General features: G+C 55.4%; 1 protein-coding gene across 5 annotated transcripts; it reads left to right on the top strand.

The window, feature by feature from the left end:
- Positions 1–34: 34 nt before the first annotated feature.
- Positions 35–26,111, top strand: PCDH1 (protocadherin 1). Of its 5 annotated transcripts, XM_019663050.1 has the most exons (6): positions 35–275; positions 8,435–9,297; positions 12,472–14,667; positions 20,005–20,224; positions 21,189–21,227; positions 22,457–22,542. In XM_019663050.1, the coding sequence occupies exons 1-5, from the start codon at positions 236–238 to the stop codon at positions 21,212–21,214; spliced, it is 3,345 nt and encodes a 1,114-aa protein (XP_019518595.1). In that variant the 5' UTR covers positions 35–235; the 3' UTR covers positions 21,215–21,227; positions 22,457–22,542. The 5 variants fall into 5 exon arrangements, with proteins under 5 accessions (XP_019518595.1, XP_019518566.1, XP_019518580.1 ...); XM_019663021.1 differs by lacking the exon at positions 21,189–21,227 and having other exon boundaries at positions 22,457–23,777; XM_019663035.1 differs by lacking the exons at positions 35–275; positions 21,189–21,227 and adding an exon at positions 306–1,798 and having other exon boundaries at positions 22,457–26,111.
- Positions 26,112–26,121: the final 10 nt, after the last annotated feature.

Below are 26,121 nucleotides of genomic sequence, written 5' to 3'. Positions count from 1 at the left end.
GGGCTGTGCGCTTCGCTCGCTGCTGGCTCCGCCGCCGCCGCCGCCGCCGCCGCCGCCGCCGCCGCAGCCGCTGCCGCCTCACACACTCGGAGAGCGGGAGCGCGGCGCGGACGCGAAGCCGCTGAGGCTGCTGCGCCCAAAGCCAGCCGGAGCCGGAGCCGGAGCCGGAGCCTGAACCGCAGCGCCAGCCCGAGCCGTGCCGAGCCGCAGCCCGGGCCCGGGCCGGTGGTGGCTCATGGACTGCAGGGCCCGCGGCCGGCGCTGCCCCAAGGCGGGTAAGGATCCGGCGGCGGTGGAGGCGGCGGCGGCTCCCGGCCAGGAGCGGCCATGGCCGGCGGGAGCTGCGGGAGGGGCTCTCTTCGGAGCGAGGCCACCGGGGCCCTGTCGGTGTTCGGCGCGCCGGGGCAGAGGTGGGAGAGGCTGGGAGCTCGGAGTAGGGGTTGTGGCCGGGGCACCCTGGCCTCCACGGTGGCGAGAAGCCAAGCGAGGAGAGGTGCTGAAGCGGACCCCATCCTCGGCATCCCGCACCCCTGGACCCTTGGAGCGGCGGGGATAAGGGGACTCTACGAGCGCTCGGGATGGAGATGGTTTTGGGGAAGCGCGCAACCCCCAGTTGGGGAGGGGGGAAGCTCCCCGAGGACGAAGTAAGCAAGGACCCTCATCCACAACGCACACACACACTTGTTGGGCGACCAGCTCGGCTCACTCAGGCGCTTCCGCTCTTCGCGGGCACCCGGAGGGCCAGACCACGGACATATGTACACGCATACATATATCCGTACATACGTGCACACAGACATACCTCCCGCACACCAGCGCCCACTGGGGCACCGTCACTAGCTCAGAATCCGCTTCAGCGTCTGCACGTTCAAGCAGCACGGACACACAACCCGTGGCCATACCGAGCAACCGATCACAACCGGGTGTGACATTCGGACACACTAAGCACAATCCGGTGCCCTCATGTAGGAGTGTCACGGCCACAGTTCGCCAGATGAGCACTCAAAACCTAGCCTCACACACACATATTCCTTTAAGGAACACACCCTAACATAAATTATATTACCTACTCCTTGGCCAGAACATAGGTACACATCACAGGTCGGCTTGCACCCCTCAACTGAACCCACACAAACACAACCCAGTGTCTCAGCACACGTCTTGAAGGCACACACCCTAACACAGTAAGTGGCACCTGCAGCAGCGCCTCACGATCACAAACACAGAATCCACTGCTTCACATGTCTTAACAGTGGGTGTCACACACACGTTACACGAACAGTGTCACATTACACCTTGCAGCGTACACACAAACACACACGCTCTGTCCCTCTCCCTCGGAGGCCAGATTCCGCCAGGGAAAGCCGGGGACGCCAGGCGAGCCCCTAGCGCCCCCTCACCTTAATCACGACATTGTTATTGTAAATGTCGGCACAGCAGGAACCCTGGGGGCCGGAGGGACCGGCTTCCCCTGCCGGCGCCTCCCCCACCCCCACTCCGGGGCCGGGCGGGCCCGGCATTCCCGGAACGAGCTGGACCTGGCAGGCCGCGGCATCTCGCCTCCCCAGAGCTCCGGGGCCCTAGGTCCCTTTGCAGAGGGTGCAAGCCTGAGGCGGTATTTGCGACCCTCTTCGGACCACTTAGCCGCGTTCTCCGAGCCACCTGGGTCCCCAGCACACCTGTGTCCCTCTCACACCTGGGCGTCCCCTCCGCCGGGTCCCGGCTGCAGGCCAGAGTTCTGAGCGGACAAGGCCCTGGGGCCAGAAGGGAAATCGCGGCACCCGCAGGAGCAAAATTGGTAGGTGAGATGAACTCGCATCCCGATCCCCCAGCTACCCTGGTAGCCCAGACTTCTGGCCCCAGTTTCCCCAGTGATGGCGACTGTTCCTTCTAGCAGGAATTATTCGGGGCGGCCTTGAGGTCTTTGAGGATTGAGCGCGGGGCAAAGACCCATTTTTCGCCCGCCGCGAGAGTCGGTTTTATGAGAATGTCCCTGCCCGGCGGGGCTGGAGGCTTTGTGATTCGGGCGCTGTCTCCCTCCCCGCCCCCTCCCAGCGTCCGCAGAGCTGCTCCCGCCGACGCGGGCTTGCGGGGGACCCTACAGCAGAGGCCCGGGATGCGGAGGAAAAGAGATCGCCCGCGGCGGCCCTTGGGGCTGGGAGTGCAAGGGACCCGCTGGCCGAGGCGTGTTCTCACCGCGCCGCGCCCCGGCCTCGCCTGGAGTTCCACGAGGCCCGGGTACAGCCGGGGTGGGGGTGGGGCCGCCCGAGCCCTAGGATGGTGGAGGGACAGTAGCCGTCCCCGTCTTTCCCCACCCCCAACACGACTGCGTCCTCTGGGAGGAGACGCCCGGCGCGCTGGGTGTGTGCGGGGAGCGCCCGCTGACCACCGCGGTGTAGACGGGGCTGCCCTGGCCGGCAGAGTCCTGGACGTTCCAGAAAACGCAGGGAGCCTTCCATTACCTGCTCTGGGCCAACCCTCCTTTGCTGCCAGGAAAGAGGGCACCCAGAAGGTGTTTGTGACAGTCCAGGGGTATGGGTGTTCGGAAGGGTAGAGTGTTACTTTCTTGACGAAGGGGCCTGGAAGGATTGAAATCTGTAATTACAACTAGGCCAGGGCATGGGGTGGAATCGAGAGGAGAGGGATGAGAAGGCCCTCCAGAGATGGCCAGGGACAGTGTGGGAGGGGAGCAGGTCTGGTTGCCCCACTCTCTCTGCCCCCAATTCCAAAAGGGACTTGAGCTGGAAAGGGGTGCCATACTGGTCTGGCTGCCACTGTGGCTGCTGCTTCAGGGGAGCTGGGCTAGAGAGAGAGCTAACTGCTGGGACGAGTGGGGGTGGAAGGTCCAGGAGAGGGCCTGCAAGGGTGGGGGTGTGGCTGAATGGGAACCAAGGCTGGGGGAGAGGAGATGGAAGAGGCCTGATACAGGGCGAGGGCTGCCCCTACCATGAACAAGGATAGCTGGTGCTGCAGAGAGAGATTCTTTCAACAATGTATTGAGCACCTACTATCTGCCAGGGCCCATGGTGGGTGGTGAGAATGCAACACATAGTGACATACATGCCATCCTTGCCTTCATAGGTCTTGCTAGTTAGCAGGGGATTGGTTTGTCTATTTATTGAGCACTTACTGTGTGCCTAGTGCTGGGAATAAAATGCTCTTATTTGGTGATTGAAAGATATAGTATGTATCCCCTTTACAATGTTATAGACTTGAAGGCATCAGATCTCATTTAATCCTCCCAAATAACTTCAAGAGGCAGGCTTTATTATTTCCATTTCACAGCATGGAAATAGGTTTAGAAAGGTGAAGTTACTTTACCAAGGTCACACAGCTAGGAAGTGGTGGAGCAAGGGTTTGGACCCTGACAATCAGACTCAAGAATGCAGGTGACTAGAAGCCAAGCAGAGACGGCTGTAGAAAAGAAGGGCGAGAAGCTGAGGGCTTGCACTTGTTCACCCTGGGAGGCCTCTGAACAGCTCCACTCGACTGCCCTGCTTGCTTGCTTACCCTCCTCTCCCAGACATTAACTTTGTCCTTTGGTGTTTTGTGCTGACAATGTCGGTGGTGGCTGGTGTGTGTGTGTGTGTGTGTGTGTGTGTGTGTGTGTGTGTGTATAGGATCCAGGGCTGACCCTGTCACTGGGATACTGATAGCTGCCTCTGTGTGTTTCCTCTGTGGCCACAGCATTTATCAAGAAGTGGACCATGGTCTCTGAGGTGGGCTGGAAATGAAGGTTCCAGGTGAACCCTCACCACTGTCCCTCCCCCCCCCAGATGTTGACACAGATGGTGTTTGCCTTGGTCTTTCCTAATCTCTGCCCCCTCACACCTCACTGTACTCCTTAGGCCTGGAAAGGATGAGTCAGTGTCCCTGCTGAGACTCTGGCCTCTCAGGATTCTGGGTGCCCATGTCACTAGCAAGAGGTGGGGACGCCCTTACCAGAAAGGCAGCCGGGGTTTGGGGAAGGCAGTTATGTCACTAACTGCTTCGCTGCCATCTGTGACTAATTACTCGCAATAGCCAACCACCAGGACAAAGTTCAGGGGTGGCGGGAGCAGGGCTGAGAAAGGCCGCCTCACTGCTGCTCTGACTCTCCCTGCATCCTTGGGGGCCCTGAAGCAGCCTGGGAAGCCTGGGGTCCTTCAGTCCTTGAACCCTAGGCCCTCTCTTTCTCTTTCCCTCCTTGTCTGGCAGGTTTGGCCTCCCAGAGACAGTGGAAGGGGATGGGGGGCACATAGCAAATATATTCTAGCCTCTGTGGGTGATTTCTGTTGATTTCCCCTCCCCCATCCAGCCTTTCCCCAGACTTGGGGATGTGAAATGGCATTCTTCTTTCTCAAATCCTGACTTCTGCGTACTGCTTCTGTGACCTAAGACAATTAATGATTCTTTTTTGAGCCTCAATTTTATCATCTGTCCTATGGGGAGTGGTGTGATAATAAATAGTACTCATTTCAGAGGGTTGGGAGGATTAGAAAAAATAATGCATGTAAATGTAGTACAATCTCAGGGATTGTTAGCTGGGACCTAGTGATGACAGTGGTGATGATGATGGTAAAGTTGGTGATGACAGAGTTGGCGCTTCTTTCTTAACTCCTAGGACCTAGTGTATTTCAAAAGTTGTTTCCAGAAGGTCAGGACCGTTGCTTCCTGCTGCCTGGGGATTTCTCCCATCCCGCTCCAGTATCAGAATTCCTAAGGGTGGGGCCAGACAATCCTTATTGTAAACGAACTCTCCAGGTGCTTCAAGGACCTAAACCCTCTTCAAGTCTTGCCCCTACTCTGGGTACCCTCCCCCAGCCTCATTCCCCCCCCCCTCCCCAAATTCCTCCTACCTCCTAGGAACTTCCCTCCCCCACACCTTCCTTGCCTTGGCTATTCCTCTGTGGTTCTCTTTCCAACTCAGAAGTTTGATACCAGCCCTTTCCTGGCTCCTCTGATGGCTAGAGGTAAGGGATCTCTTAAGAGTTGAGGTCGGGAGGTGGAGGGTGGGCGGGAGGTGGTGGGGGTGGGTCACAGCATGTTGTGTTTGTGCTGCCTGGGAGGCCTGAGGGATCAGAGCCCTGGGTTGTGACCCCAAATCAAAGTCACCCTGACTCTGCCAGGCCACAGACCTCTGAATTTGTACCCCAAATTTATGAGCTTTCATATTTCTTGGGAAAATCTGCACCATGGTTTCATAAAATCTGCACCATAGATGTGACCCAAAAAGCTTAAGAATCCTTGATCTGGAGAGAGTGAGTAGAGGCAAGGAGTCGCTGCCTAATTTCTCCTCTTTGTCAGGGTTAGGGTAGTTCCCGGTAACCCTTACCCTGCCAAGACTTATGCACAGAATTGGTGCACACAGTGGTCCCATGTTGTGCGTGTGCTAAGGGGTGAGGGCAGGATAATGTAATGTGCCCAGAAGGGAATGAGGTTCTTTGGAGACAGGTGTGTTTGGGTTGGGGCATGATGGTAAGATGAGCCTTGTGCCAGGTCCACGCAGGTCTAGAGGGGAAGTGGCTGGAGGGTGGATCCAAATCGAGCATCAGATACATTCTTACTTCCTTTAAAGAGATTAAGATTGCAGCTAGGAACAAACACACACTAATCTGATAAGGGCCTCCAATACTTGGAGCACATTCTGAGGAGTGACCAGGGAGCTGGGCTGGCTGTGCTTTGGGCAGGCTACATGGAGCAAGTGAAGTGTTTGACTTGTGTGCTTAAGGAATATGTGTGTTCAGTAAGCACTTGCTGAGAATCTACTATGGACCTAAACAGAGAAGGATTAAATTGACCCCAGCAGGTTCTCAGTAGGGGAAATGGGCAAGGAAACAAGCAAGGACCACACCGAAAGTGCCAGGGTAGTAATCAGTTATTCAGGAGCTCTCATTGAGCACCTATTGTATGCCATGTCCAGGACTGTGTGTGTGATGGGGGGGGGGTCTTGAGGATTTAGGAGTTAACAAAGCAGAGGCTCTCCTGTAGGAGGAAAGACAAAATAATTCATAGATTATTTTCCAAGCAACTACATAACTACAAATGTAAGTACTTTGAGGGGCATTTGTTTGAGTACTCACTGTGCTAAGCATTTAGCCCACATGACTTCAAACTCCCTAGGAAATAGGGAGTATTATCCCCATTTTACAGAACAGGAAACTGAGATTCTAAATCATTTGCTCCAGCTCATGCAGCCAGGAAGTAGGCAGCCAGGGTTTGCCTCAGACTGTTTGATGTCATAGTCCCTGCTCTTGTCTGCCCTGCTGCCTGACATATGCCAAATGGGTACAATCAAACAAAAGTGACAGATAATCATTGAGTTAGAACCATTGTCAGCCCCACGATGGCAGATTGCATCTGTCCTGTTCGCTGCTGTGTCCCAGTGCCAAGACAAAGCCTGGCACATTGTAAGTGCCCAATAAATGTTCATTGAATGCATGAATGAACATCTACAGTGTGCCCAGCTTTGTGAAGGAGCAAGGGTGGGGATCAGTATAGGGAGCCCTGTCCTGTCCTTCGGGAATGTTTGGCATTTGCCTGGAGAGGCAGAGAACGCAAGAATAGGTGCCCAGTACTGGAGGTGAAGAACATAAGCGGGCGGTGTCCCAGGCAGCACAATGATTCATTGCAGCGGGACTGGGGCAGACAATAAGTGGCTGTGAGTTGGAGGAAGGAGAGGTCACTGTGGGCTGGAGAGGCCTGGGGAGGATTCCTGGGGGCCAGAGCCTGCCTTTAGTGGGACGAGTGTGGTCTGTGACAGAGCCTGGGGTGGGATTTTTCAGGTATGGGACAGGTGTTCTAGGTGCAAATGGGGAGGTGGGGAAAGGAGATAGAACCTGAGACCTTTGCTGAAAATTCTGGGCCAAAGACTTTGGATTTGAATCGAGGGGCTGGCCATAGTCTTGTTGGAAAGGAGGATGAAGACAGGAACAGTATAGTAGCCGGCAGGTCGGGCTGGGGTCAGCAAATGCACAGCCTCAAAGCTGGGGGAGATGGGCAGAAGAAGTGGGTCATTTGTGGTGATGGGAATGCAGCTTGTGGTTGGCTAGGGCATACAGGACTCTAATTGGAAAGATTTGAGGGTGAGCAGGGAGAGATGAGACTGGACCCATTAAAGGGGGAGGGTCCAGGTGTGAAATAGGGGCTAGATGTTTGTGAGGAAAGGGATCAAATAAGAGCCAGAGGGGCGGCCGGTTAGCTCAGTTGGCAGTGTTCATAACATCAAGGTTGCGGTTCAATCCCCACATGGGCCACTGAGTTGCACCCTCCGCAGCTATGATTGAAACAGCCACTCGGCTTGGAGCTGATGGGGCCTGGAAAACCACACTGTTCCCCAATAAAATTAAATTTAAAAAAAATAGGAGCCAGATGTTGAGAAACTGTGAGCAGGGGCAGGGGGGCGTGGTCGGGGAAAGGCTGGTAGTGTCATTGGCAGCTCCGTCCCAGTTAGACCTGCTGGGCTCCTGGTTACTAAGGACAGGCCAGGGCAGCTCCCAGTTCCAATTCCAGGGCTAGTCAGTCCTGACCCCAATCTTGACGTCTACTCTCTTCCATACACCTGCTGGTATCTTGACCTCTAGTCTCTTCCATACACCCCCCCACCCCACCCCGTGCCCCTGCCAACTCCAGTGGAAGGCAGAGAGGAAGTGGGAAGGAGCCCGGGGAACTATGTATGCGCACACCGAAGTTCGCGCTCAGGGGCATGTGTGTTGGGCAGGGGTGGAGGTTGGGGAGGGCTAACACCTACTCCTCAACCCTGGTGTCAGGCCTTGATGGGTATCCAGTTCAAGCTGACCCTTCATGGGGGTGGGGGACATTGGGTATTATGGGTGATTTTTGTCAGACCAGGGATTTGAGATGTCATATCTCATACAAAAACACTGACTTGGCATCTCAGAAGGGAAAGAAACAAGACATCATCCCCTCTCCCTCCAGCCAACTTGAGTGTACCTCAGTGTGGCGAGTAACGATCTGGGGTGTGGGGAGTCTAAGGGGTACCTGTGCATCTTTCCTACCATGTGTGTTGGGGGTGCTCCAAGCCTCACCCTTCCACCAGCTGCCTGTCTCTATCCCAGTATCAGGGTAATTACCATGGGTGACTAAGGCAGAATGCTGGTGAGAAGGAGGTGTTGAGCAAAGCACTGAGAAGAGAGCAGGGAGGGAAGGAGGGAGTGTCAGCAGGTCAGGGCGTTCCATGGGCGGGAGCTACTCTAGACCTTTCCAGGTGCCTTCCTGGCTCCCCCAGCTAGGGCAGACACAACTGCTACACCCAGCTGTGGGTGAGACACAGGCTTCTGGGGTCTGGAATCAGGGTTCTGTGCTGGGGCTGAGCTCTGCTTGTGGGAGAGTAGCGTGTAGGCGGAAGAGGGAAAATGGGAGTCTGACTCAGGGCAGCTCTCAGGACAGATTTCTTCTCCTAGCTGATCCCCTGTTTTGCCTCTACCCCTTTCAGCCCTTCTGATTCTGGAGCCTGCCAGGATGGGGTCCCCGAGGTCCAGCCAAGGTCCTGGGGGGCAACAGTTACTGCTGCCCCCCTTGCTGCTGGCACTGCTACTCTTGCTGGCCCCTTCTCCTGGCCATGCCACTCGGGTGGTGTACAAGGTGCAGGAGGAACAGCCACCCAACACCCTCATCGGGAGCCTCGCAGCTGACTACGGTTTTCCAGATGTGGGCCACCTGTACAAACTAGAGGTGGGCGCCCCGTACCTGCGGGTGGATGGCAAGACTGGCGACATCTTCACCACCGAGACCTCTATCGATCGCGAGGGGCTTCGTGAATGCCAGAACCAGCTCCCTGGTGAGCCCTGTATCCTGGAATTTGAGGTGTCTATCACGGACCTCGTGCAGAATGGCAGTCCCCGGCTGCTTGAGGGCCAGATAGAGGTACAGGACATCAACGACAACACACCCAACTTCGCCTCACCGGTCATCACACTGCCCATCCCTGAGAACACCAACATCGGTTCACTCTTCCCCATCCCAGTGGCTTCAGACCGGGATGCTGGCCCCAATGGTGTGGCATCCTATGAGCTGCAGGCTGGGCCGGAGGCCCAGGAGCTATTTGGGCTGCAGGTGGCAGAGGACCAGGATGGGAAACAGCCGCAGCTCATCGTGATGGGCAACCTGGACCGGGAGCGCTGGGACTCCTATGACCTCACCATCAAGGTGCAGGATGGTGGCAGCCCCCCGCGTGCCAGCAGTGCCCTGCTGCGGGTCACTGTGCTCGACACCAATGACAACGCCCCCAAGTTTGAGCGGCCCTCCTACGAGGCTGAGCTGTCAGAGAACAGTCCCATAGGCCACTCGGTCATCCAGGTAAGTGGCCCCTCCACTTCACTGGCAGGGTGATTCACCTTTAGAAATGGGAACCCACCCTAACCTGGTGGGAGTTCCCATCATTTAGGGGGGAAAACTGCCAGGATACTGGGGTGAGACCTGTTGTCCCTAGCCCCAGACCAGTGAACCTTCCCACAAGCCCCACCCCACCCCAGCAGGTGATATAATTTTCCTCTATCAAGCTACTTCAGTGATAGTGATATAGCATGTAGACATGAATCCCCCACCCCCAAGGCAGACTCAAGTTGGAGAGATCTCTAAGAAGTAAAACCCCTTCCAAGTCCCCCACCCCACTGCCCCCAGCCACGTAAGCTGAGCTGGGACTAGGGAATCACCTTTTGTCCAGGTAGAATCTCTCCAGAGATGAGAGTATCTTCCCAACCAGGGGCCCTTTAGCCAGATGAGATTTTCCTGAAGCTAGAGGTCAGAGCCTTACTTTGCCCTGCTCCTTGACAAAGTCAGATGAGATCGTGTTAGCCAGGTGAGTCCTCAGAGTTCTATAATAGAAAGCTGTACTCAGATGTCTGTATACTGGCTTCCTCCACTAGGCACAGGGTGCCCATGGGTGTGGGGTGCATGGCACAGTGGGGGGTCGGTTGCCACTGCAGAAGTTCTCAGCACCCTTCTCCATGGGAACTGCCCCAGGGGCTGGGCAGCTTGGTAGGGCCGGGGCCTGGGAGGGAGCAGAGAAAGCGTCCCTGCAGACAGGTGGGTGTATCTCCCGCTGTCATCTCAGCCCTGGCCTCCTGCCAGCCTCAGCTCCTTTCTCCTTCCCCATGGGCTGAAGCTGTCTGTCTTTGATATGAGGAAGCTGAGGAGGGTTCAGCCTGCCCTGGACACCGTTACCTGTCCTGGGAAACCCTTCGTCCTACGTCCTCAAACTGAAATGGGGCATGGGGAGGAGTTTCAGGCCTTTTTTTAGAGGCTGGTGGACTGGAACCTATAGAAGACAGACTGAGAAAGAAAAGGGAGACAGACAGTCGGGGGTAGCGAATAATAATAATAGCCTAGATGCCAGGACTGCTCTAAACACATTATGTGTATTATATCATTTAATCACCACAGTACAAGGTAAGCATTATCCCCATTTGACAGACGGGAAACTGAGCCCGTAGCGATTAGGAGACTTGCCTGATAGCCAGCCTATGTGTTCAGATCCCACCTTGGCCATGTCCAACAGCCTGGCTTCAGAACCTACGTGTTTGTACCAGCTACACCCTTCCCAGTGGGGTGAAGCAGGAGTGTGGGGCAGACACGAGGCTAGAGGTAGACAGGGCAGCAGAGAGGATGGGAGAGAACTGGCAGTGTAAAGAGGCGGAAAGAACTGAACGAGGATGGGAGGGAAACAGAGACAAGTCAAGAGTCCTGAACAGAGACAAAGGGAGGTGAGATGTCAAGAGAAGCAGATAAGAGCTGGGTGACACATTTAGCGAAAGGAAAACAGTGGGAATCATAATGAAAAAGTTGGGGACAGATAGATTGGGGGGGGGTAGAGGGAGGAGGAGAAACTGTTCGGCCTTCACAGGGCTGAGAGTTTGACTCACAGGGGTGAGCAGAGACCAGTGTAGCTGGGAACCCCTGCCCAGCTGTCTCCACTGTCAACAAAGTCCTAGCAGGAGGGAGAGGAGACAAAAAAAAGAAAAAGAAAGGAGAGGAGATTAGCAGTGGCTTGAGAACCCATTAGGCGTGGTGCTCAGCACTGTGTTAGCACTGATTTCCAGAGATGGACAGGGATGGATGGATGGATGGATGGATGGATGGATGGATGGATAAAAAGAGGGTTCAATGCTATTAAAGGATCACTTGCCACATGCCAGGCAGTGTTAGGCATTTACACATATTATTTCGTTTAATCCTCACCACAACCCCATAAAATAGGTTCTATTGTTATCCCCGTTTTACACACTTGTAGACTGAGGCTTGGGGAGGTTAAATACTGGCCCAAGGTCACATAGTTGGGAAGTGGGAGCTGGGACTTGAGCAGGACCCTTCCGTTCTGCTCCCCAGAACGCTCCCAAATTATGCCTACCCCATCTGCCCCCCTCAACCTCAGCCTGCCATCACATCCTGTCTGGCTGTGATGGAACTCCAGCCCTCATATTTCTCCCTGACCACTGATACCTCATGGCCATTTCCACCTCGTTCCTGTTGCCCCATTACCACCCATGTTTGTATAGAGTTGGGCTGAGTGTGCGTCGGTCGAGTGTGCATCGGTTGGCATGGGAGGGTGTGCGCACTGCAAAGGGACAGACAGTTCATTGTTTGATGCTGGGAGCCCAGCCCGCTGTCAGCAGGCTCTGTGGCCTGCACCAACCCCTCCCTCCTGGCCACAGGCTCTGCTGGATTCCTCAAGTTGGTGCCCAGCCAGCGCCAGCCCAGCTGGGAGGGGAAGAAGCTGCTGAAACAGGTTTCCCCGGTTTGACAGAGCAGTGGCCTCACGGGCTCCCTCTGACCCACATCCCTACCTGGCTGCTTTCAAAAGAAATTCCCTCACCTGTGGCCTCCAGGTGGACTTGTGGGTGTCCACTCATGTGCAAACACACATGTGCACAAACACATATACCGTCTCCCACAATCACACATAATCACAGCCTCGCACATGTGTATGTATATGCATACGTGTTATACTCACATGCATACACACCGTCTCTGCTGCTCACACTTTCTAGCTGTTCAGAAGGGTTGAAGGCCAATTTATTGGTTGTCGGAAAAGTCATGACGCATTTTTGCAACGAAAATCATAGAAAAAATATGTCATGACTTTTCTGACCACCCAATCCTTGGGTGGAAGGGCTGTACTAGTTGGACAATCGGACCCTCATCCCCACGTTTGGGCAGACTAGTGTAGGAATGATAAGTAGAATGTAGCTCTGCCCTGCCCCATCTCTATCCCATCTCTAGTAGTTGCTTATAGCACTGGTGAGGAGTTCCAGGCTGCACCTACACTCTTTAGGGAAATATTATAGATCAGTAATATGTGCCACCATATCAGGATCGGGAAAAGGGCAGCACATGTGCTGCTTTTGAAAAGGGCGCTGTGTTAGATCAGTCGTGTCTGCCACGCTCATTGGGAAGGCACCACATATATCCCTTAATTTGCTATCCCAGCCTAACCCATCCCTGTTTTCCTTGTTTTTCTCCCCTGCCATGTAGGTGAAGGCCAATGACTCAGACCAAGGTGCCAACGCAGAGATCGACTACATGTTTCACCAGGCGCCTGAAGTGGTGAGGCGTCTTCTGCGACTAGACAGGAACACCGGACTTATCACTGTACAGGGCCCTGTGGACCGTGAGGACCTAAGTACCCTGCGCTTCTCAGTGCTTGCCAAGGATCGAGGCACCAACCCCAAGAGTGCCCGTGCCCAGGTGGTGGTGACTGTGAAGGACATGAACGACAACGCTCCCACTATTGAAATCCGGGGCATAGGGCTGGTGACTCATCAAGACGGGATGGCTAACATCTCGGAGGACGTGGCAGAGGAGACAGCTGTGGCCCTGGTACAGGTATCTGACCGAGATGAGGGAGAGAATGCAGCTGTCACCTGTGTGGTGGCAGGTGATGTGCCCTTCCAGCTACGCCCGGCCAGTGAGACAGGAAGTGACAGCAAGAAGAAGTACTTCCTGCAGACCACCACCCCACTTGACTACGAGAAGGTCAAAGACTACACCATCCAGATTGTGGCCGTGGACTCTGGCAACCCCCCACTCTCTAGCACCAACTCCCTCAAGGTGCAAGTGGTGGATGTCAATGACAACGCACCTGTCTTCACCCAGAGCATCACTGAGGTCACCTTCCCGGAAAACAACAAGCCGGGCGAAGTTGTGGCCGAGGTCACTGCCAGTGATGCTGACTCGGGCTCCAATGCTGAGCTGGTTTACTCTCTGGAGCCTGAGCCAGCTGCCAAGGACCTCTTCACCATCTCACCTGAGACTGGAGAGATCCGGGTGAAGACATCCCTTGATCGGGAACAGCGGGAAAGCTATGAGTTGAAGGTGGTGGCAGCCGACCGGGGCAGCCCTAGCCTCCAGGGCACAGCCACTGTCCTTGTCAATGTGCTGGACTGCAATGACAATGACCCCAAGTTTATGCTGAGTGGCTACAACTTCTCAGTGATGGAGAACATGCCGGCGCTGAGTCCAGTGGGCATGGTGACTGTCATTGATGGGGACAAGGGGGAGAATGCCCGGGTACAGCTCACAGTGGAGCAGGACAATGGTGACTTTGTTATCCAGAATGGCACAGGCACCATCCTCTCCAGCCTGAGCTTCGATCGGGAGCAGCAAAGCACCTACACCTTCCAGCTGAAGGCAGTGGATGGTGGGGTCCCACCTCGCTCAGCTTATGTTGGCGTCACTATCAATGTCCTGGATGAGAATGACAATGCGCCCTTTATCACCGCCCCTTCCAACACCTCCCACCGGCTGCTGACCCCCCAGACACGTCTTGGTGAGACAGTCAGCCAGGTGACAGCTGAGGACATTGACTCTGGTGTCAATGCTGAGCTGACCTACAGCATCGCTGGTGGCAACCCTTATGGACTCTTCCAGATTGGGTCACATTCAGGTGCCATCACCCTGGAGAAGGAGATTGAGCGGCGCCATCATGGGCTGCACCGCCTAGTGGTAAAGGTCAGTGACCGCGGCAAGCCCCCACGCTATGGCACTGCTTTGGTCCACCTTTATGTCAATGAGACCCTGACCAACCGCACGCTGCTGGAGACTCTGTTGGGCCACAGCCTGGACACTCCGCTGGACATTGACATTGCTGGGGATCCGGAATACGAGCGCTCCAAGCAGCGTGGCAACATCCTCTTTGGCGTGGTGGCAGGTGTTGTGGCCGTGGCCTTGCTCATCGCCCTGGCAGTGCTTGTGCGCTACTGCCGGCAACGGGAGGCCAAGAGCGGCTACCAGGCTGGTAAGAAGGAGACCAAGGACCTGTATGCCCCCAAGCCCAGCAGCAAAGCCTCCAAGGGCAACAAAAACAAGAGCAAGAAGAGCAAGTCCCCGAAGCCCGTGAAGCCAGTGGAGGATGAGGATGAGGCCGGACTACAGAAATCCCTCAAGTTCAACCTGATGAGCGATGCCCCTGGGGACAGCCCCCGCATCCACCTGCCCCTCAACTACCCGCCGGGCAGCCCTGACTTGGGCCGCCACTACCGCTCTAATTCCCCACTGCCTTCCATCCAGCTGCAGCCCCAGTCACCCTCAGCCTCCAAGAAGCACCAGGTGGTGCAGGACCTGCCACCTGCAAACACATTCGTGGGCACCGGGGACACCACGTCCACGGGCTCTGAGCAGTACTCCGACTACAGCTACCGCACCAACCCCCCCAAATACCCCAGCAAGCAGGTAGGCCAGTCCTTGCGGCTCAGCACACCCCGGCCCCCACCCCACCCCTACCATGGGGCCATCTGGACTGAGGTATGGGAGTGACAGAGCAGGTGTATCGGGCCTGCGCACTCACCAGCCCACGTGGGGGCCGGTCCAAGCCAATGGTGGGATGTGGGACCAAAGATCTGGGAATGCTGGGGCCCTGGTAATGCCCCTGCTGTGTCATCTAAGCATGGAGGGTTAGGCGGAGTGAAAATTGAGGGAGGGTGTGGTCGCCGCCTCCTGCTCCCTCCTCACTGGGAGAGGCCTGTGACTTGTTAAATCCCTGGACTGCTGGGTCTTACAGGTGGGGGCTGATGGGCAGGTGAGCAGAAGAGCTTGGAGGCAGAGGGGGGTGGGAAGTGGAGATGAAGTCTACTCCTAACCTGGATCTCTATCTGAGACCAACCATGGTGCTTCTCTAAAGGGAAACAGGGAGACCTGATGGGTAACTGGGTGGGGACTCTGTCAGGGAGGGGACCTCCCCATTTGTGCCTTCTATGTGTACTGTGTGTCACCCTCTTCCCCACCCCAGGCTCCTGGGGCTGGGCCCCAGTTTCCCGGCCCCAATCCCAAACACTTATCTTTGACAATAAAGTTCTCTATTTTTGGAGTTTTGGCTTCTTATTTTCCTGGAACTGAGAGAAGGAGTGAGAGAGACTGGAAACAGCCCTTTTTCCTTAAGTCCTGACCCAATTTTCCCATCCCTTCTTTCTGTCCCTTCCCATATTCTTGACTTGCCCCTCTACCCCAATCCTATCTTAATTTACCATCTTCCCATCACCCCCTTGTCTGTGTCTGGGGAAAGTGCCCTTCTGAGCAGCCTTCAAATGGAAGTGTCTGGCAACATGTCCCCTCACCCCATGTTTGAGGCCTTCTCCCTAGGAATGACACCCTTCACCAAGAAAGGGCAGGTGGAGGTGCATCCAAGTTCTGCCCTTTCTCCACTGGCTGAGATTTGACCTTGCAGACCTGCCCACATTGAGCAGCCTCTGACAGAACGCAGACTAGAGCACCTAGTGGGGGTGGAATGTAGCCTGCCTGCCTCAGGTGAAGGCAGAGAACCTCTTGATTATACCAGCCACCTTCCCTCAGGGAAAGATCTTCCCAAGTCCCTTTCCCAGCCTCTTGATCCCAACACCACTCAACACCCAGCAATTAGCTGACCCTGCCCTGTGTGTCCTGCCATGATCAGATCACCATCCTGGGCTGCCAGGAAGGAGGGCCCAGAGAGAGAGAGGAGGGAATCTCCAGGCCCTTTGGATTGACCTGCTCTGTACCCCCACTCTTAGAGTGCTCCCTGCGAACTGGGGCTGAAGCACCCTAGTCCTGCCCCCTTCCTTCCCTTCCTTCAGCTCCTTGCTCTGGCCACCTGGGCTGCTGGCTCTCATTCTCTCTCTCTCCATCTCTCACTTCTTGCTCTCTTGAGTCTGCCCTGTCTCTGGCTGTGCTTAAGTGGGAGGGGGCTAAAGTCTGGATGTAGAGCCTTAGGTCCTAGGTAAGTCTCTGAGGCCAGAGGCAACCTGACTCCATGGCAACTGAAGAGGCCTGAGATACTCCCATGAGGTCCACGGCGCCAGCTCTCTACTCTGACTTTGTCCACAAACTCCCCGATATGTGTGTGTGTGTGGTGGGGGGTAGCTCCAAACTAAAAACTCCTGGGGGCTTTGGAGCAGTGGCACATGGGGAAGTGAAATCTAGTTGCATTGTATTTCTCCTGGACCAGTTAGCATCTCCAGGGTGACCTCCAGCAATTCCTGACCAACCATTCTTTCTCTTTTGTTCCTAACCTGCTGCCACCAGCTCTTCTATTCCTTTAGGTCCTTCATCTCTTTCTTTCCCCCGGGGTCTAAAGGATTATCCTTTACTTGGCTTCAATCCAACCTATGCATGCAGCCATATTGAATACCTCCTCCCAACATTCGGAACCAACCAAACCACAACACCATTGTCATCACCGAAATGCAAAGGCTGAGTTCCTACTGTATGCTCAGCATGATACTAGACCTTGAGGAAAAATGGCCACATTTGTATAAGACATACAAGTGAAAAGATGAGGCAATTGAAAATCTTAAGTGTCGAGTGAGCTGTGCATAGCAAAACTTTTCCCAACTTGTCCCACTATTACTTTTGCTACTACTCACTTCCCCTTTTTTAAAAAAAGTTTTTATTAGGTGCAAGCAGTTTATGTGAATTAGCTTATTCAATGCTCATAACTCTTTGTAACGTAAGTCATTATAATGCTCATTTTAAAGAAGTGAAAACTAGTTGGCAATGAAGTCAGCATTCAAACACAAAGCATCAGGTAATCTGTTTTCCAGAGTCTGCTGTTAACCATTATGCTATAAAAAAGGCATTCCATGATCAAGTTAGTTTTGGTAGTAAGAGCTACACTATCATATTGGCCTGTTAAAGACTCTACGAAGCCTGCAAGAAACCTGGTATAACTCAGGGTTTTCCAAATTTATTTAACCATAGTGCCCCCTCCCTTTCTTTGAGGAACACAGTATACGGAAACCTGGATAGGACATGGAAGTGGGCTCCTTTCAGGAAGATATGAAACTTGAGCCTGTTCTTCAATGATAAGCAGGCGATGGGAAGGAGGTTCACCCTGTGAGCCAAATCCTGAGGCAGGAGTGAGCATACCCAAGTTGAGGGCAGGGGAAGGGCAGAAAGGGGAGTATTCTAGCTGGAGGGGAGGGTATAGGAGAGAGATGAGACGAGAAGAACTAGGTTGTAGAGGACACAGATGCCTTGCCAAAAGCTCCTTAAGAGGAAATGGGAACCCCAGAAAACTCATGAGTTTTGGATGAACTCAGTTCTAGAAAGTTCACTGGAGTGTATGGTCGACTTACATGTAGTAGAGATGAAGGTACAGGATTGAAACTGTATGGTCTGAACTAAGATGGTGGCAATAGGGATGATGAATTGATAGATTTGACTGAACTTAGGGATAAAAGACCCCCAAGACTCCAGGGATAACTGGATATGGGGTAGGTATGGGGACTGAGGGGAGAGCTGCCAGGATTCCCAGGTAGATAGACATCATCCTTCTAAGTCTGGATGATGGGTTAGTGATGAGATCATTGCCCGTGCACAAGCTGATTGAAGAAAAAGAGTTTGACTTCAGATATATATCTGAAGGGCCAATAGGGAGAGCCAATTGGAAATATCCAGCAAGTGTCTAGACCAGCAGTTCTCAACCTTAATGCCGCGACCCCTTAATACAGTTCCTCGTGTTGTGGTGACCCCCAACCATAAAATTATTTACGTTGCTACTCTATAACTGTAATTTTGCTACTGTTATGAATCGTAAAGTATCTTTTCGTTTTCCGATGGTCTTAGGCGACCCCTGTGAAAGGGTCGTTCGACCCCCAAAGGGGTCGCGGCCCACAGGTTGAGAACCGCTGGTCTAGAACTTCAGGACTAGAGTTTGAGAGAACATTTGGATCTAGGCTTTTAAAGATTTAATAGTATAGAATTAAAGGGAACGTTTGGTATTGAGTCTGACCCAACCATCCATTTTACAGAAAAGAATCAGGAAAAAAAAGCACCAAGTGACGTGCCTAGTGGGCAGGACTGAAGCCTTAGATTACCAAGTCCAGGTTCTGCAGGGAGGAAGCGCTGCTGGCTAATGTCTTGAAAGAAAATTCAAAAGAGAAGTACCCTACAAGCAGACTGCCCTGTGCACCCCCAAACCCCTCCTGGAGTCTGTTCACCCAACACCAGGAGGACGATGCTTCTTTACAACCTCTCAGCCCCAAGTGTCCAGGTCAATTTGGGACACCTTGTCTGTCATCACTCAGATCCTTAAGGGTTTTGGATCACAACATGGATGCCAAGAAGGGTTACCTCTTTTCCCGAAGATGGGGTGGGAGCCAAGATGGGAAGCCAGTTCCGCTCCACAGCTGCTTGTCCTGACAGCCTCCCCCACTCCAACTACCTTAAATGGGTTGGAAACTGGGGGGGGTATCAGGAAGTAGGTCTATAATCCCAGAACCACCTCTTCTGGCCATCTTGATAACCACCTGTTGAGGGTTTTAGGGGAAAGACAACCCGTCAAAAAAGTCTTAGAGGATTAGAGGGAAACTGGAGCCTCATCAGCAGGGCCCTGGGTTTGCACCCTCCATAACTCCTAATTTCCGGTTGGCCAGAGAACCAGTGGCAGTCCCTGGTGGGTGTACGGGTGACTGGCTGGTTGTGCCGAGTGCCAAGCGGAGGTTGCCCGTTTCCTGGGGGGCGACGGTTAACCTGTGGCAGGCACACAAGGGCTGCTGGCTGGAAGCAGCCTGTCCCAGTTCCACTCCCCGTACCCCAGCCACCAGTGCAAGCTTCGAAGTCCTGGCTCCATCAAGCTGGCGGCCCCTCCCAGAAGCTCCTTCCTATTTCCTAGGAGTCTATTTGAGGCCAGCCTTCCCGACCCATGATGGATGCCAGGCCCCTCCCTTATGTCCAGGTCCTTTAGGGCGCTGCCCTCTACAGTTCGCAGTTTCCTGGTCCGAAGCCTGCGGGGATTTCCACTGTTCCGCTTTCCCGCCCCCAAGGTGCCCCGGTTTGTTACCTTCTTCCCTCCCTCCTTTTTCCACTCCCAGGCCTCTGGAGGGGAATGAAGTGGGTACAGGGGGGGGCTGAGTGGGAGCGGACTCAGCGGGGAGTCCTGAGGCTGCCTACAGCGTTACAAACCAGGCGTGAGGAACAGGATCAGAAAGAGGTTGGCACCTCATTTGGATGGAGGCAATGGGAAGGTACAGAGCATTGAGACAGGTGAGGAGCTGGAGTTTGGGGGTGCTGTTTGGAAATCAGGGGACTGTTGCGGCACTGGTGAGCTGTTTTGGAATTAGGAATCTGTACTGCTTTTAGGGAGCGGTTCTAGAAATCGGAGGCTTGCTAGCGTTTAAAGCCTATGCTGGAATTAGAAGAGTTGGCTGGTATTGTGCTATTCTGGTGTGGCTGTTCTGGAATTAAAGGGAGGCTGTGCCAACATGGGAGGCTGTGCTGTAACAAGAGGTTGTACTAGATGAGGCTTATTGTGGTGGCCTGGGGGCTATAATAATATCGAAGCCTATGCTTGTTAGGACTTTCAGTGTGTGGTCTTGGCTGTACTGGGAGCTGTCTTAGAATTAAGGGGTAGTCCTCTCTTGGGGTCTGTGCCTTCTGGGGGCGATGCTGTGCTAGGGGGCTGGGCCTCTTCTTGGTTGCTGCTGAGGGGGGCTGGAAGCTTTGGGGATGGGCCTGGCTGAGGCTGGGGCCTGGTGTGTGGGGAGGGCCCCATGAGGCAGGCTGGCCTACCAGCAGTGACAGTCTCTCTCCCTGCAGTTACCTCACCGCCGAGTCACCTTCTCCGCCACCAGCCAGGCCCAGGAGCTGCAGGACCCGTCCCAACACAGTTACTACGATAGTGGTCTGGAGGAGTCTGAGACGCCATCCAGCAAGTCATCCTCGGGGCCTCGACTAGGTCCCCTGGCTCTGCCTGAGGATCACTATGAACGTACCACCCCCGACGGCAGCATAGGAGAGATGGAGCACCCCGAGAATGGTGAGGAGCATCAGCATGGTCAGGGCATCCCAGGAATGAGCAGAAGCCAGAGAATGGCGACGAGACCTTAGAAATAGCCTCCATTTATTGAGCTCATTGTGTTTTCAGCAGTAATCACTGTGCTGAGTGCTTTCAGGTATATATTCATTTAATCTTCACAACCACTCTCTGACCTGAGAACTTTATTGCACCCACTTTACAGTGGAGGAAACTGAGGCTCAGAGAGGATGAGTCACTTACCCAACAATCAAACATAGGAAGTGATAGAGCTGGGAGGGATTCAAACCCAGGCCTCTCTGACTCCAAAGACCTTGCATTCAGCGCTATATAATCCTGCCACCCCGGAGACAGGGACTCTGAGAATGCTGGCCAGAGGGTTCAGGTAGTGGTGAGGGAAACTTGAGGGGACCTTGAGGTAATGAGGGTCCCATAACAGGGTCAGAAGTCCTTGAGAAAAGGGAGGGGACCCTGGATGCTGTGAGGATCTCAGAGAAGGGTATGATGGTCCCCTGGGGGGAGGAGCAGGAGAGAGTTTGGCTGAGAGAGGGAGTGGGGAGGTCTGGGAAAGGAAAAGACCTGTCTGGGAGGAGGTCTGGAGGGTGATGGAAGAAGGGAGGTCCTGGCCGGAGCAATGGTCAATGTGGGAGTGTGTGCTGTCACAATGTGTGAGTGTGTGGTACGTGTGTGTGTGTGTGAAGACATCTATGGCAGCCTGTGGAGGGGGAGACTGAATAAGCCTCCCCTTGGGATAGACTCCCCAGCTTGGAGTTGTCCTTGGGTCTCGCCCCCACCCTCTCCAAACTCCCCCAGCACCCCCAAAGAGGTGAAAAGCTCCACTTCCACCCCTCGAGCACAGGGCCCTTGTCTAACCTCCCAGGCCCCAGTTATCAAGAGTGCCCTTGCCCCCACCCTGCCCCTCCTTGCTGTATCTCATGCCCATCTCGTCCTTTTTGTGCCCGCGCAGAGCCGGCTGGCCGGAGCAGGCCCTGAGGCGGAGTGCCAGGTATGTGGGAGCTACTCTGGGGTCTGGGGCCTGGGGGACTTGGCCCAGCACCCAACCCCGCCCACCCAGTGCCCGTGCTCTGCTCCGTGCCACAGGGGATCCCTCAACTCTGCCCTGAGCTGAAGAGCTTTGGCGCTTTGAGGGTTGACAACAGAGCTGTCCCCTCCTCACCTTGCCCTGGCAGGAGGCAAAGCCAAGGTGGGTGGTGCCAGGGGGAGTCCCTGGCCCAGGCACTGCTGCTCAGTCAGGTCCCTGAGGGGGACACCTCCTGGTACTGTCCCTGAGTGAGGGCGGGACAGGCGCAACTGTGACAGGAAGTGCTCATGGCCCAGCTGTTCCCATGGAGACCCTGCTGCCCAGCAACCACACCGGCTACTGCTGATGTCAGGCCGCCAACTCCTTTTCCCGTGGGTGTTCTGGGCAGGGAGCCGGGGCAAGGCCAGGGGTGGTGGTTGTCCTGGGGGGCAGAGTGAGGCCGGGGGCGGGGGGCTGCATGAGTGTGCTTGTCGGTGTGTGAGTGTGTGCTTCTATGTGAACTCTTCACACAGAAGCTTGTACCCTCCCCCTGGCTTTAAAGCACGGCCTTGCTGCCCTGGAGTGGGGTGGGGGTGGGGATCCAGGACTGCTGGGAGCATGGTGAGGCTTGAGGGGTTTCAGAAATGAGGTGTGTACCTATCTTTGTCTGAGGATAGAAATGCCCGGTGTAGATTTGTGTGTCCGTACCTATCGGACGGACTGAGGGGATGGGTGTGTGTGTGTGTGTGTGTGTGTGTGTGTGTGTGTGTGTATGTGTGTGTGTGTAAGAGAGAGAGAGAAACAGAGACGGAGAGAAAGACTCCTTAAATGAGGATGTGGGTTTCCTCACCCCTATGGGAGGGTAGATTTGTGTGTCTAAGCCCATCTGGAGACAGATGGCGGAGTGTGTAGATGATTTGTGTGTTTGTGCACCTGTCTGAGGGCAGGTTTGGTGGGGGCGTGCAAGCAGAGCTAGAGGGTGGCTGCGGATGGGAGGAATGTATCTATTTAAGGATAGATTGGTGTGTGTGTGAAAGAAAGTGCACATGTGGTGGATGGTGGGAAGGTGTATGTCTACTTGATGGTGTGCCTCTGAGCTCAGTGGGCAGGAAGGGGTGTGCACCCCTGTTCTGAGGTGCCAGTGGGAAGTCACGGAGCTGAACTTTGCGAGGACATCCTGCCTGATGACTGTCCTCCCCGCTGTCTCCCTGCAGACCTGCGCCCTTTGCCTGATGTCGCCATGACGGGTACATGTACCCGGGAGTGCAGCGAGTTTGGTCACTCTGACACGTGCTGGATGCCTGGCCAGTCATCTCCCAGCCGCCGGACCAAGAGCAGCGCCCTCAAACTCTCCACCTTCGTGCCTTACCAGGACCGAGGAGGGCAGGAGCCTGTGGGCACCGGCAGCCCCAGCCCCCCAGAAGACCGGAACACCAAAACGGCCCCCGTGCGCCTCCTGCCCTCCTACAGTGCCTTCTCCCACAGTAGCCATGATTCCTGCAAGGACTCGGCCACCTTGGAGGAAATCCCCCTGACCCAGACCTCGGACTTCCCACCCGCAGCCACACCGGCAGCTGCCCAGACGGCCAAGCGTGAGATCTACCTGTGAGCCCCATTCTGGCTGGCGGCCACCCCCTCGCCCAGCTGCCAGCCAGCTCCCAGATGGGCCCATTCCAGGGCCTCCACTCCTGACCCCTCCAGCGTGGACTTCCAGGCCAGGTCCCCCAGTTGCACGGGGAGTACCTGCCTCATGACCACGCTGGCCCTTCCCCCAGGCAGGGTCCAGGTTCTCTCCCCTCACTTAAGCCCCCAGGGAGCCCCTTCTTCCCCTTTATGGGGCTCCCCCAGCTGATGCCCAAGAGGGCTCTTCTACAATGACGAGGCTCCCATCCCTCGACTTCCAGGGAGCACCCCCTCACTTTGGGCAGATGGTAGAGTCACGGGTGGGCAGCACACTTTTAACTCATTGTTTCCTGCATGGCCGACCAGAGGGAGATAGGTTGCCCCCATTCCAGCACTGAAGCAGGGTTGAACTGGGGAGCCCCTCTCTCTGGGAACACCCAGAGGAAACTCCTGACCACCAGGGGCTCCCTGAAGGGCTTTTGTTACCAAAGGTGGGGTGGGAATGCGGGTGGAAGTGGGGTGGAGGGCTTGTCTTCCCTTACTAGTCATGGGCTGGCCCACTTGCCCACCACATACCCATGCCTGTCCCATCTGGCCCCCCACTTCCCTGCTGGAGATGCAGTGTCTGTATATAAGGACCTTGGAATGATGTCCCCATTTCTGCCTGATTTGCAACTTTTCTTGTTGATGTTGTGTTGTCTTGGGGGACCCCTCTGGGGGGGGACCTGACCTGTGCCCCCTCCTCCCTGCTGCAGTGCCCCCCACCCCAGGCCTCTATTGTTCCATGTTGTAAATACCCCTGGGGCCGTGGCGGGATGGGGGTGCAGGCCAGGCAAACAATGGGTGGGTGGGGGTGGGGATGGGGGAAACATTCGCCTATCAGCAGAGCTGGGCTTTTATTTAATTTTTTTTTTTAAATACAAATCTCTATTTTTTTGGAACTGTTGCGCTGTGCCCTGGGGGGGGATCCCCGCTCAGGCTGGCCCCCCACATCCAGATGAGCATCACATAGGGGCCCTGAGGCTGTGGGGGCAGCTAGACAGGGGTGGGATGACTGTGCCTCTGGCCTGGTTGGGTGAGTTGGGAGCAGGAAGGTTTGCTAAGGGGGTGGCCCATTGCTGCCCCCAATAGGGGGGACCTGCATCCTGCTTCCTCCCTGCCCCCTACCCCCCAGCCCCTGCCATGACTGACCCGTCAGCCTGTAAAACCACCATTGCCTTGATCTCAGGGGGTGGAAGGGCTGCCTCAGGGCACCCTGGGCTCCTGGCCCCCTTCTTCCAGTTGGGCTTCCCTTTGCCAGGGTCAGGGGTCCCGTGGGGGAATGGGTGGGGAGATTGGGGGGCAGAGAAGCCCAGTCAGCCATGATGAGGTGGGATTCCTTTCTTCACCTCAGGGGGCCAGGGTGTGAGGGGCATCCTGTAGCGCTCCCATCTCCCTCTGTGGCCATCTCAAAGCCTCAGTCCTCTTCCTTCCAGAAACCCCCACTGCCTTGGCCCATACCTCTCCAGCTCCCCAGGGGCCCAGGCTGGGAGGCTGGAGACTCAGGGTATGGCCCTTGCTTGACTTAGTCAAAGCTTGGGAGGCGGCCCAAGGGTGGGAGGGGTGGGTACAGGCTGCTGGGTTGTCTGGTGCCTTTGGGAGCTGTTGCTGGGGTCTTGACTCCTGTAACCCCAGATACCCCACCTCTACCCTGGAAAAGCCAAGGGGCTAAAGAATCACCCTATTCTCTGCTCCTTGCCCCTAACTTGGCTTGGAGTAACAGTGCTGGAAAGGAGAGCATTGTTAGGCTGGTGGCCCCAGCAAACACAGCCCTTCTGTGGAGGGCAGGGGATAGAGTGGGCTGGGGTGGCAGCAACCAGGTCTAGGGGTTGGCCAAAGGCTCCTTTCCCTGGGGGAGGCCCAGGAAGTGGGCTGGGGCTTGTTAAAGAGACAGCCCCTTCCCCCTGCACAAACGGGGCAGGTGCAATAGTGATGGAGTTAGTAACGTGAGGTGCCCAGCTGGTGGGGCAGTGGCCTCGAGGATGTCCTGGGTCCTGGAAGTCAGGATTCTGGCAAGATTGTATGAGGCCCATTTGCTTGGTGGAGAGGGTAGTCCAGACAGGAGGCATTCCTGGGGTTAGTGGACCCCCCTTCCCAGAAGCCCCTGGTGACCTGGGCATCTTGCTTTGGTCTTGGAGACCCCTGAGCACTGGGTGGAAGGGCAGAGAAGCATTTTGCACAATGGAAAAGCCAGAAGGAAGGGGTAGCCCAGATGGCTGGGAGGGCTGAGAAGCACAGAGGAGGAGCCCTTCCCACAGGCCAAGGCAGAGTCCCTAGCCCCCTGGTTGGGGTTGGGGTGCTGAATCTGTCACCACCTGGGCACTCGAGAGGTGAAACCAAAGGTGGGCAGGGGATGGGTGACAGCATTGGGGACCACTCCTTTTGGTCCTAGGTCTGTGAAGCCCTTCCCCAATGCCTTGTGTCGCGTACAGTTTTATGTACAAATAGGCGACATTTGGCCAGAGGAGACCCCCCCCCTCAACCCAGCCTGACCCAGTCAGTGTCTTCCTAGAGGGGACCTAGTTGGTCCCCACCCCCCTACTTCAGAGCATATATCTTGGTAGGGGGAGGGTATATGGGGACATATTTCTCTCCTAGGGTCCCTGAAGTGTGTCTCACACCCGGGGGGAGGGTCTCTGAAGCATCCCTAACCTCTGGGGGCTCCCTAGCCCCTATCTCTTCCCTTGGGAGTCTCTGGGGAGACATGTATTCCCGCTGGGGACCATGGGAGCATGTCTCCTCCCTACCCAGGCTCTCTGGGGAGCCTGTTTTCCTCCCAGGGTTCCTGGGAGTACTTAAGGCATGTCAGTCTCGGGCCATCTCTCTTCCCAGGGAAGGGGGCGATCTCTGAAGCATGTCTGGGAAGGGTTGTTTCTGGCCTTCCCTGCATCTCTGCCCTGGGGGTCTCTGACCTGTAGCACTTTGGGAAGAGACTGGGCAGCTCTGAGTTGTCTTTTCTCCTAGGGTTCTGGAGTACCTCTCTTTCCTGAGGGCCCGGCCTCTGGAGCCATTTCTTCCCTGGGTGGGGGCTGTCTCCTGGTGGTGGGAGGGCTTGTGTTGGCCATGAGAAAGTCTCCAAGCGGGACTTCTCTGGGAGGGGGGACTGTGTCTCGCCCATGGGGTTCCCCGGCGGGTGTCTGCCCCTGGGGAGAGGGAGACTGTGTCTCCTCGGGTTATCTGAGTGGGGAGGGGGGCCGTGTCTCTCTCGTGTGCTGGG

This window comes from Hipposideros armiger, unplaced genomic scaffold (assembly GCF_001890085.2).
Source record: "Hipposideros armiger isolate ML-2016 unplaced genomic scaffold, ASM189008v1 scaffold_11, whole genome shotgun sequence".
NCBI lineage: Eukaryota > Metazoa > Chordata > Mammalia > Chiroptera > Hipposideridae > Hipposideros > Hipposideros armiger.
The sequence above is the reverse complement of the archived record's forward strand: the minus strand, read 5'-3'. Positions and strand labels throughout refer to the sequence as shown.

What these genes read in the sequence shown, in the direction of transcription:
- PCDH1 (XM_019663021.1), top strand. Translation starts at nt 236, where the DNA reads ATGGACTGCAGGGCCCGCGGCCGGCGCTGCCCCAAGGCGG. An exon ending in TAGGCCACTCGGTCATCCAG is followed by an intron (nt 9,298 to 12,471) that starts GTAAGTGGCCCC and finishes CCTGCCATGTAG; the next exon opens with GTGAAGGCCAATGACTCAGA. An exon ending in GATGGAGCACCCCGAGAATG is followed by an intron (nt 20,225 to 22,456) that starts GTGAGGAGCATC and finishes GTCTCCCTGCAG; the next exon opens with ACCTGCGCCCTTTGCCTGAT.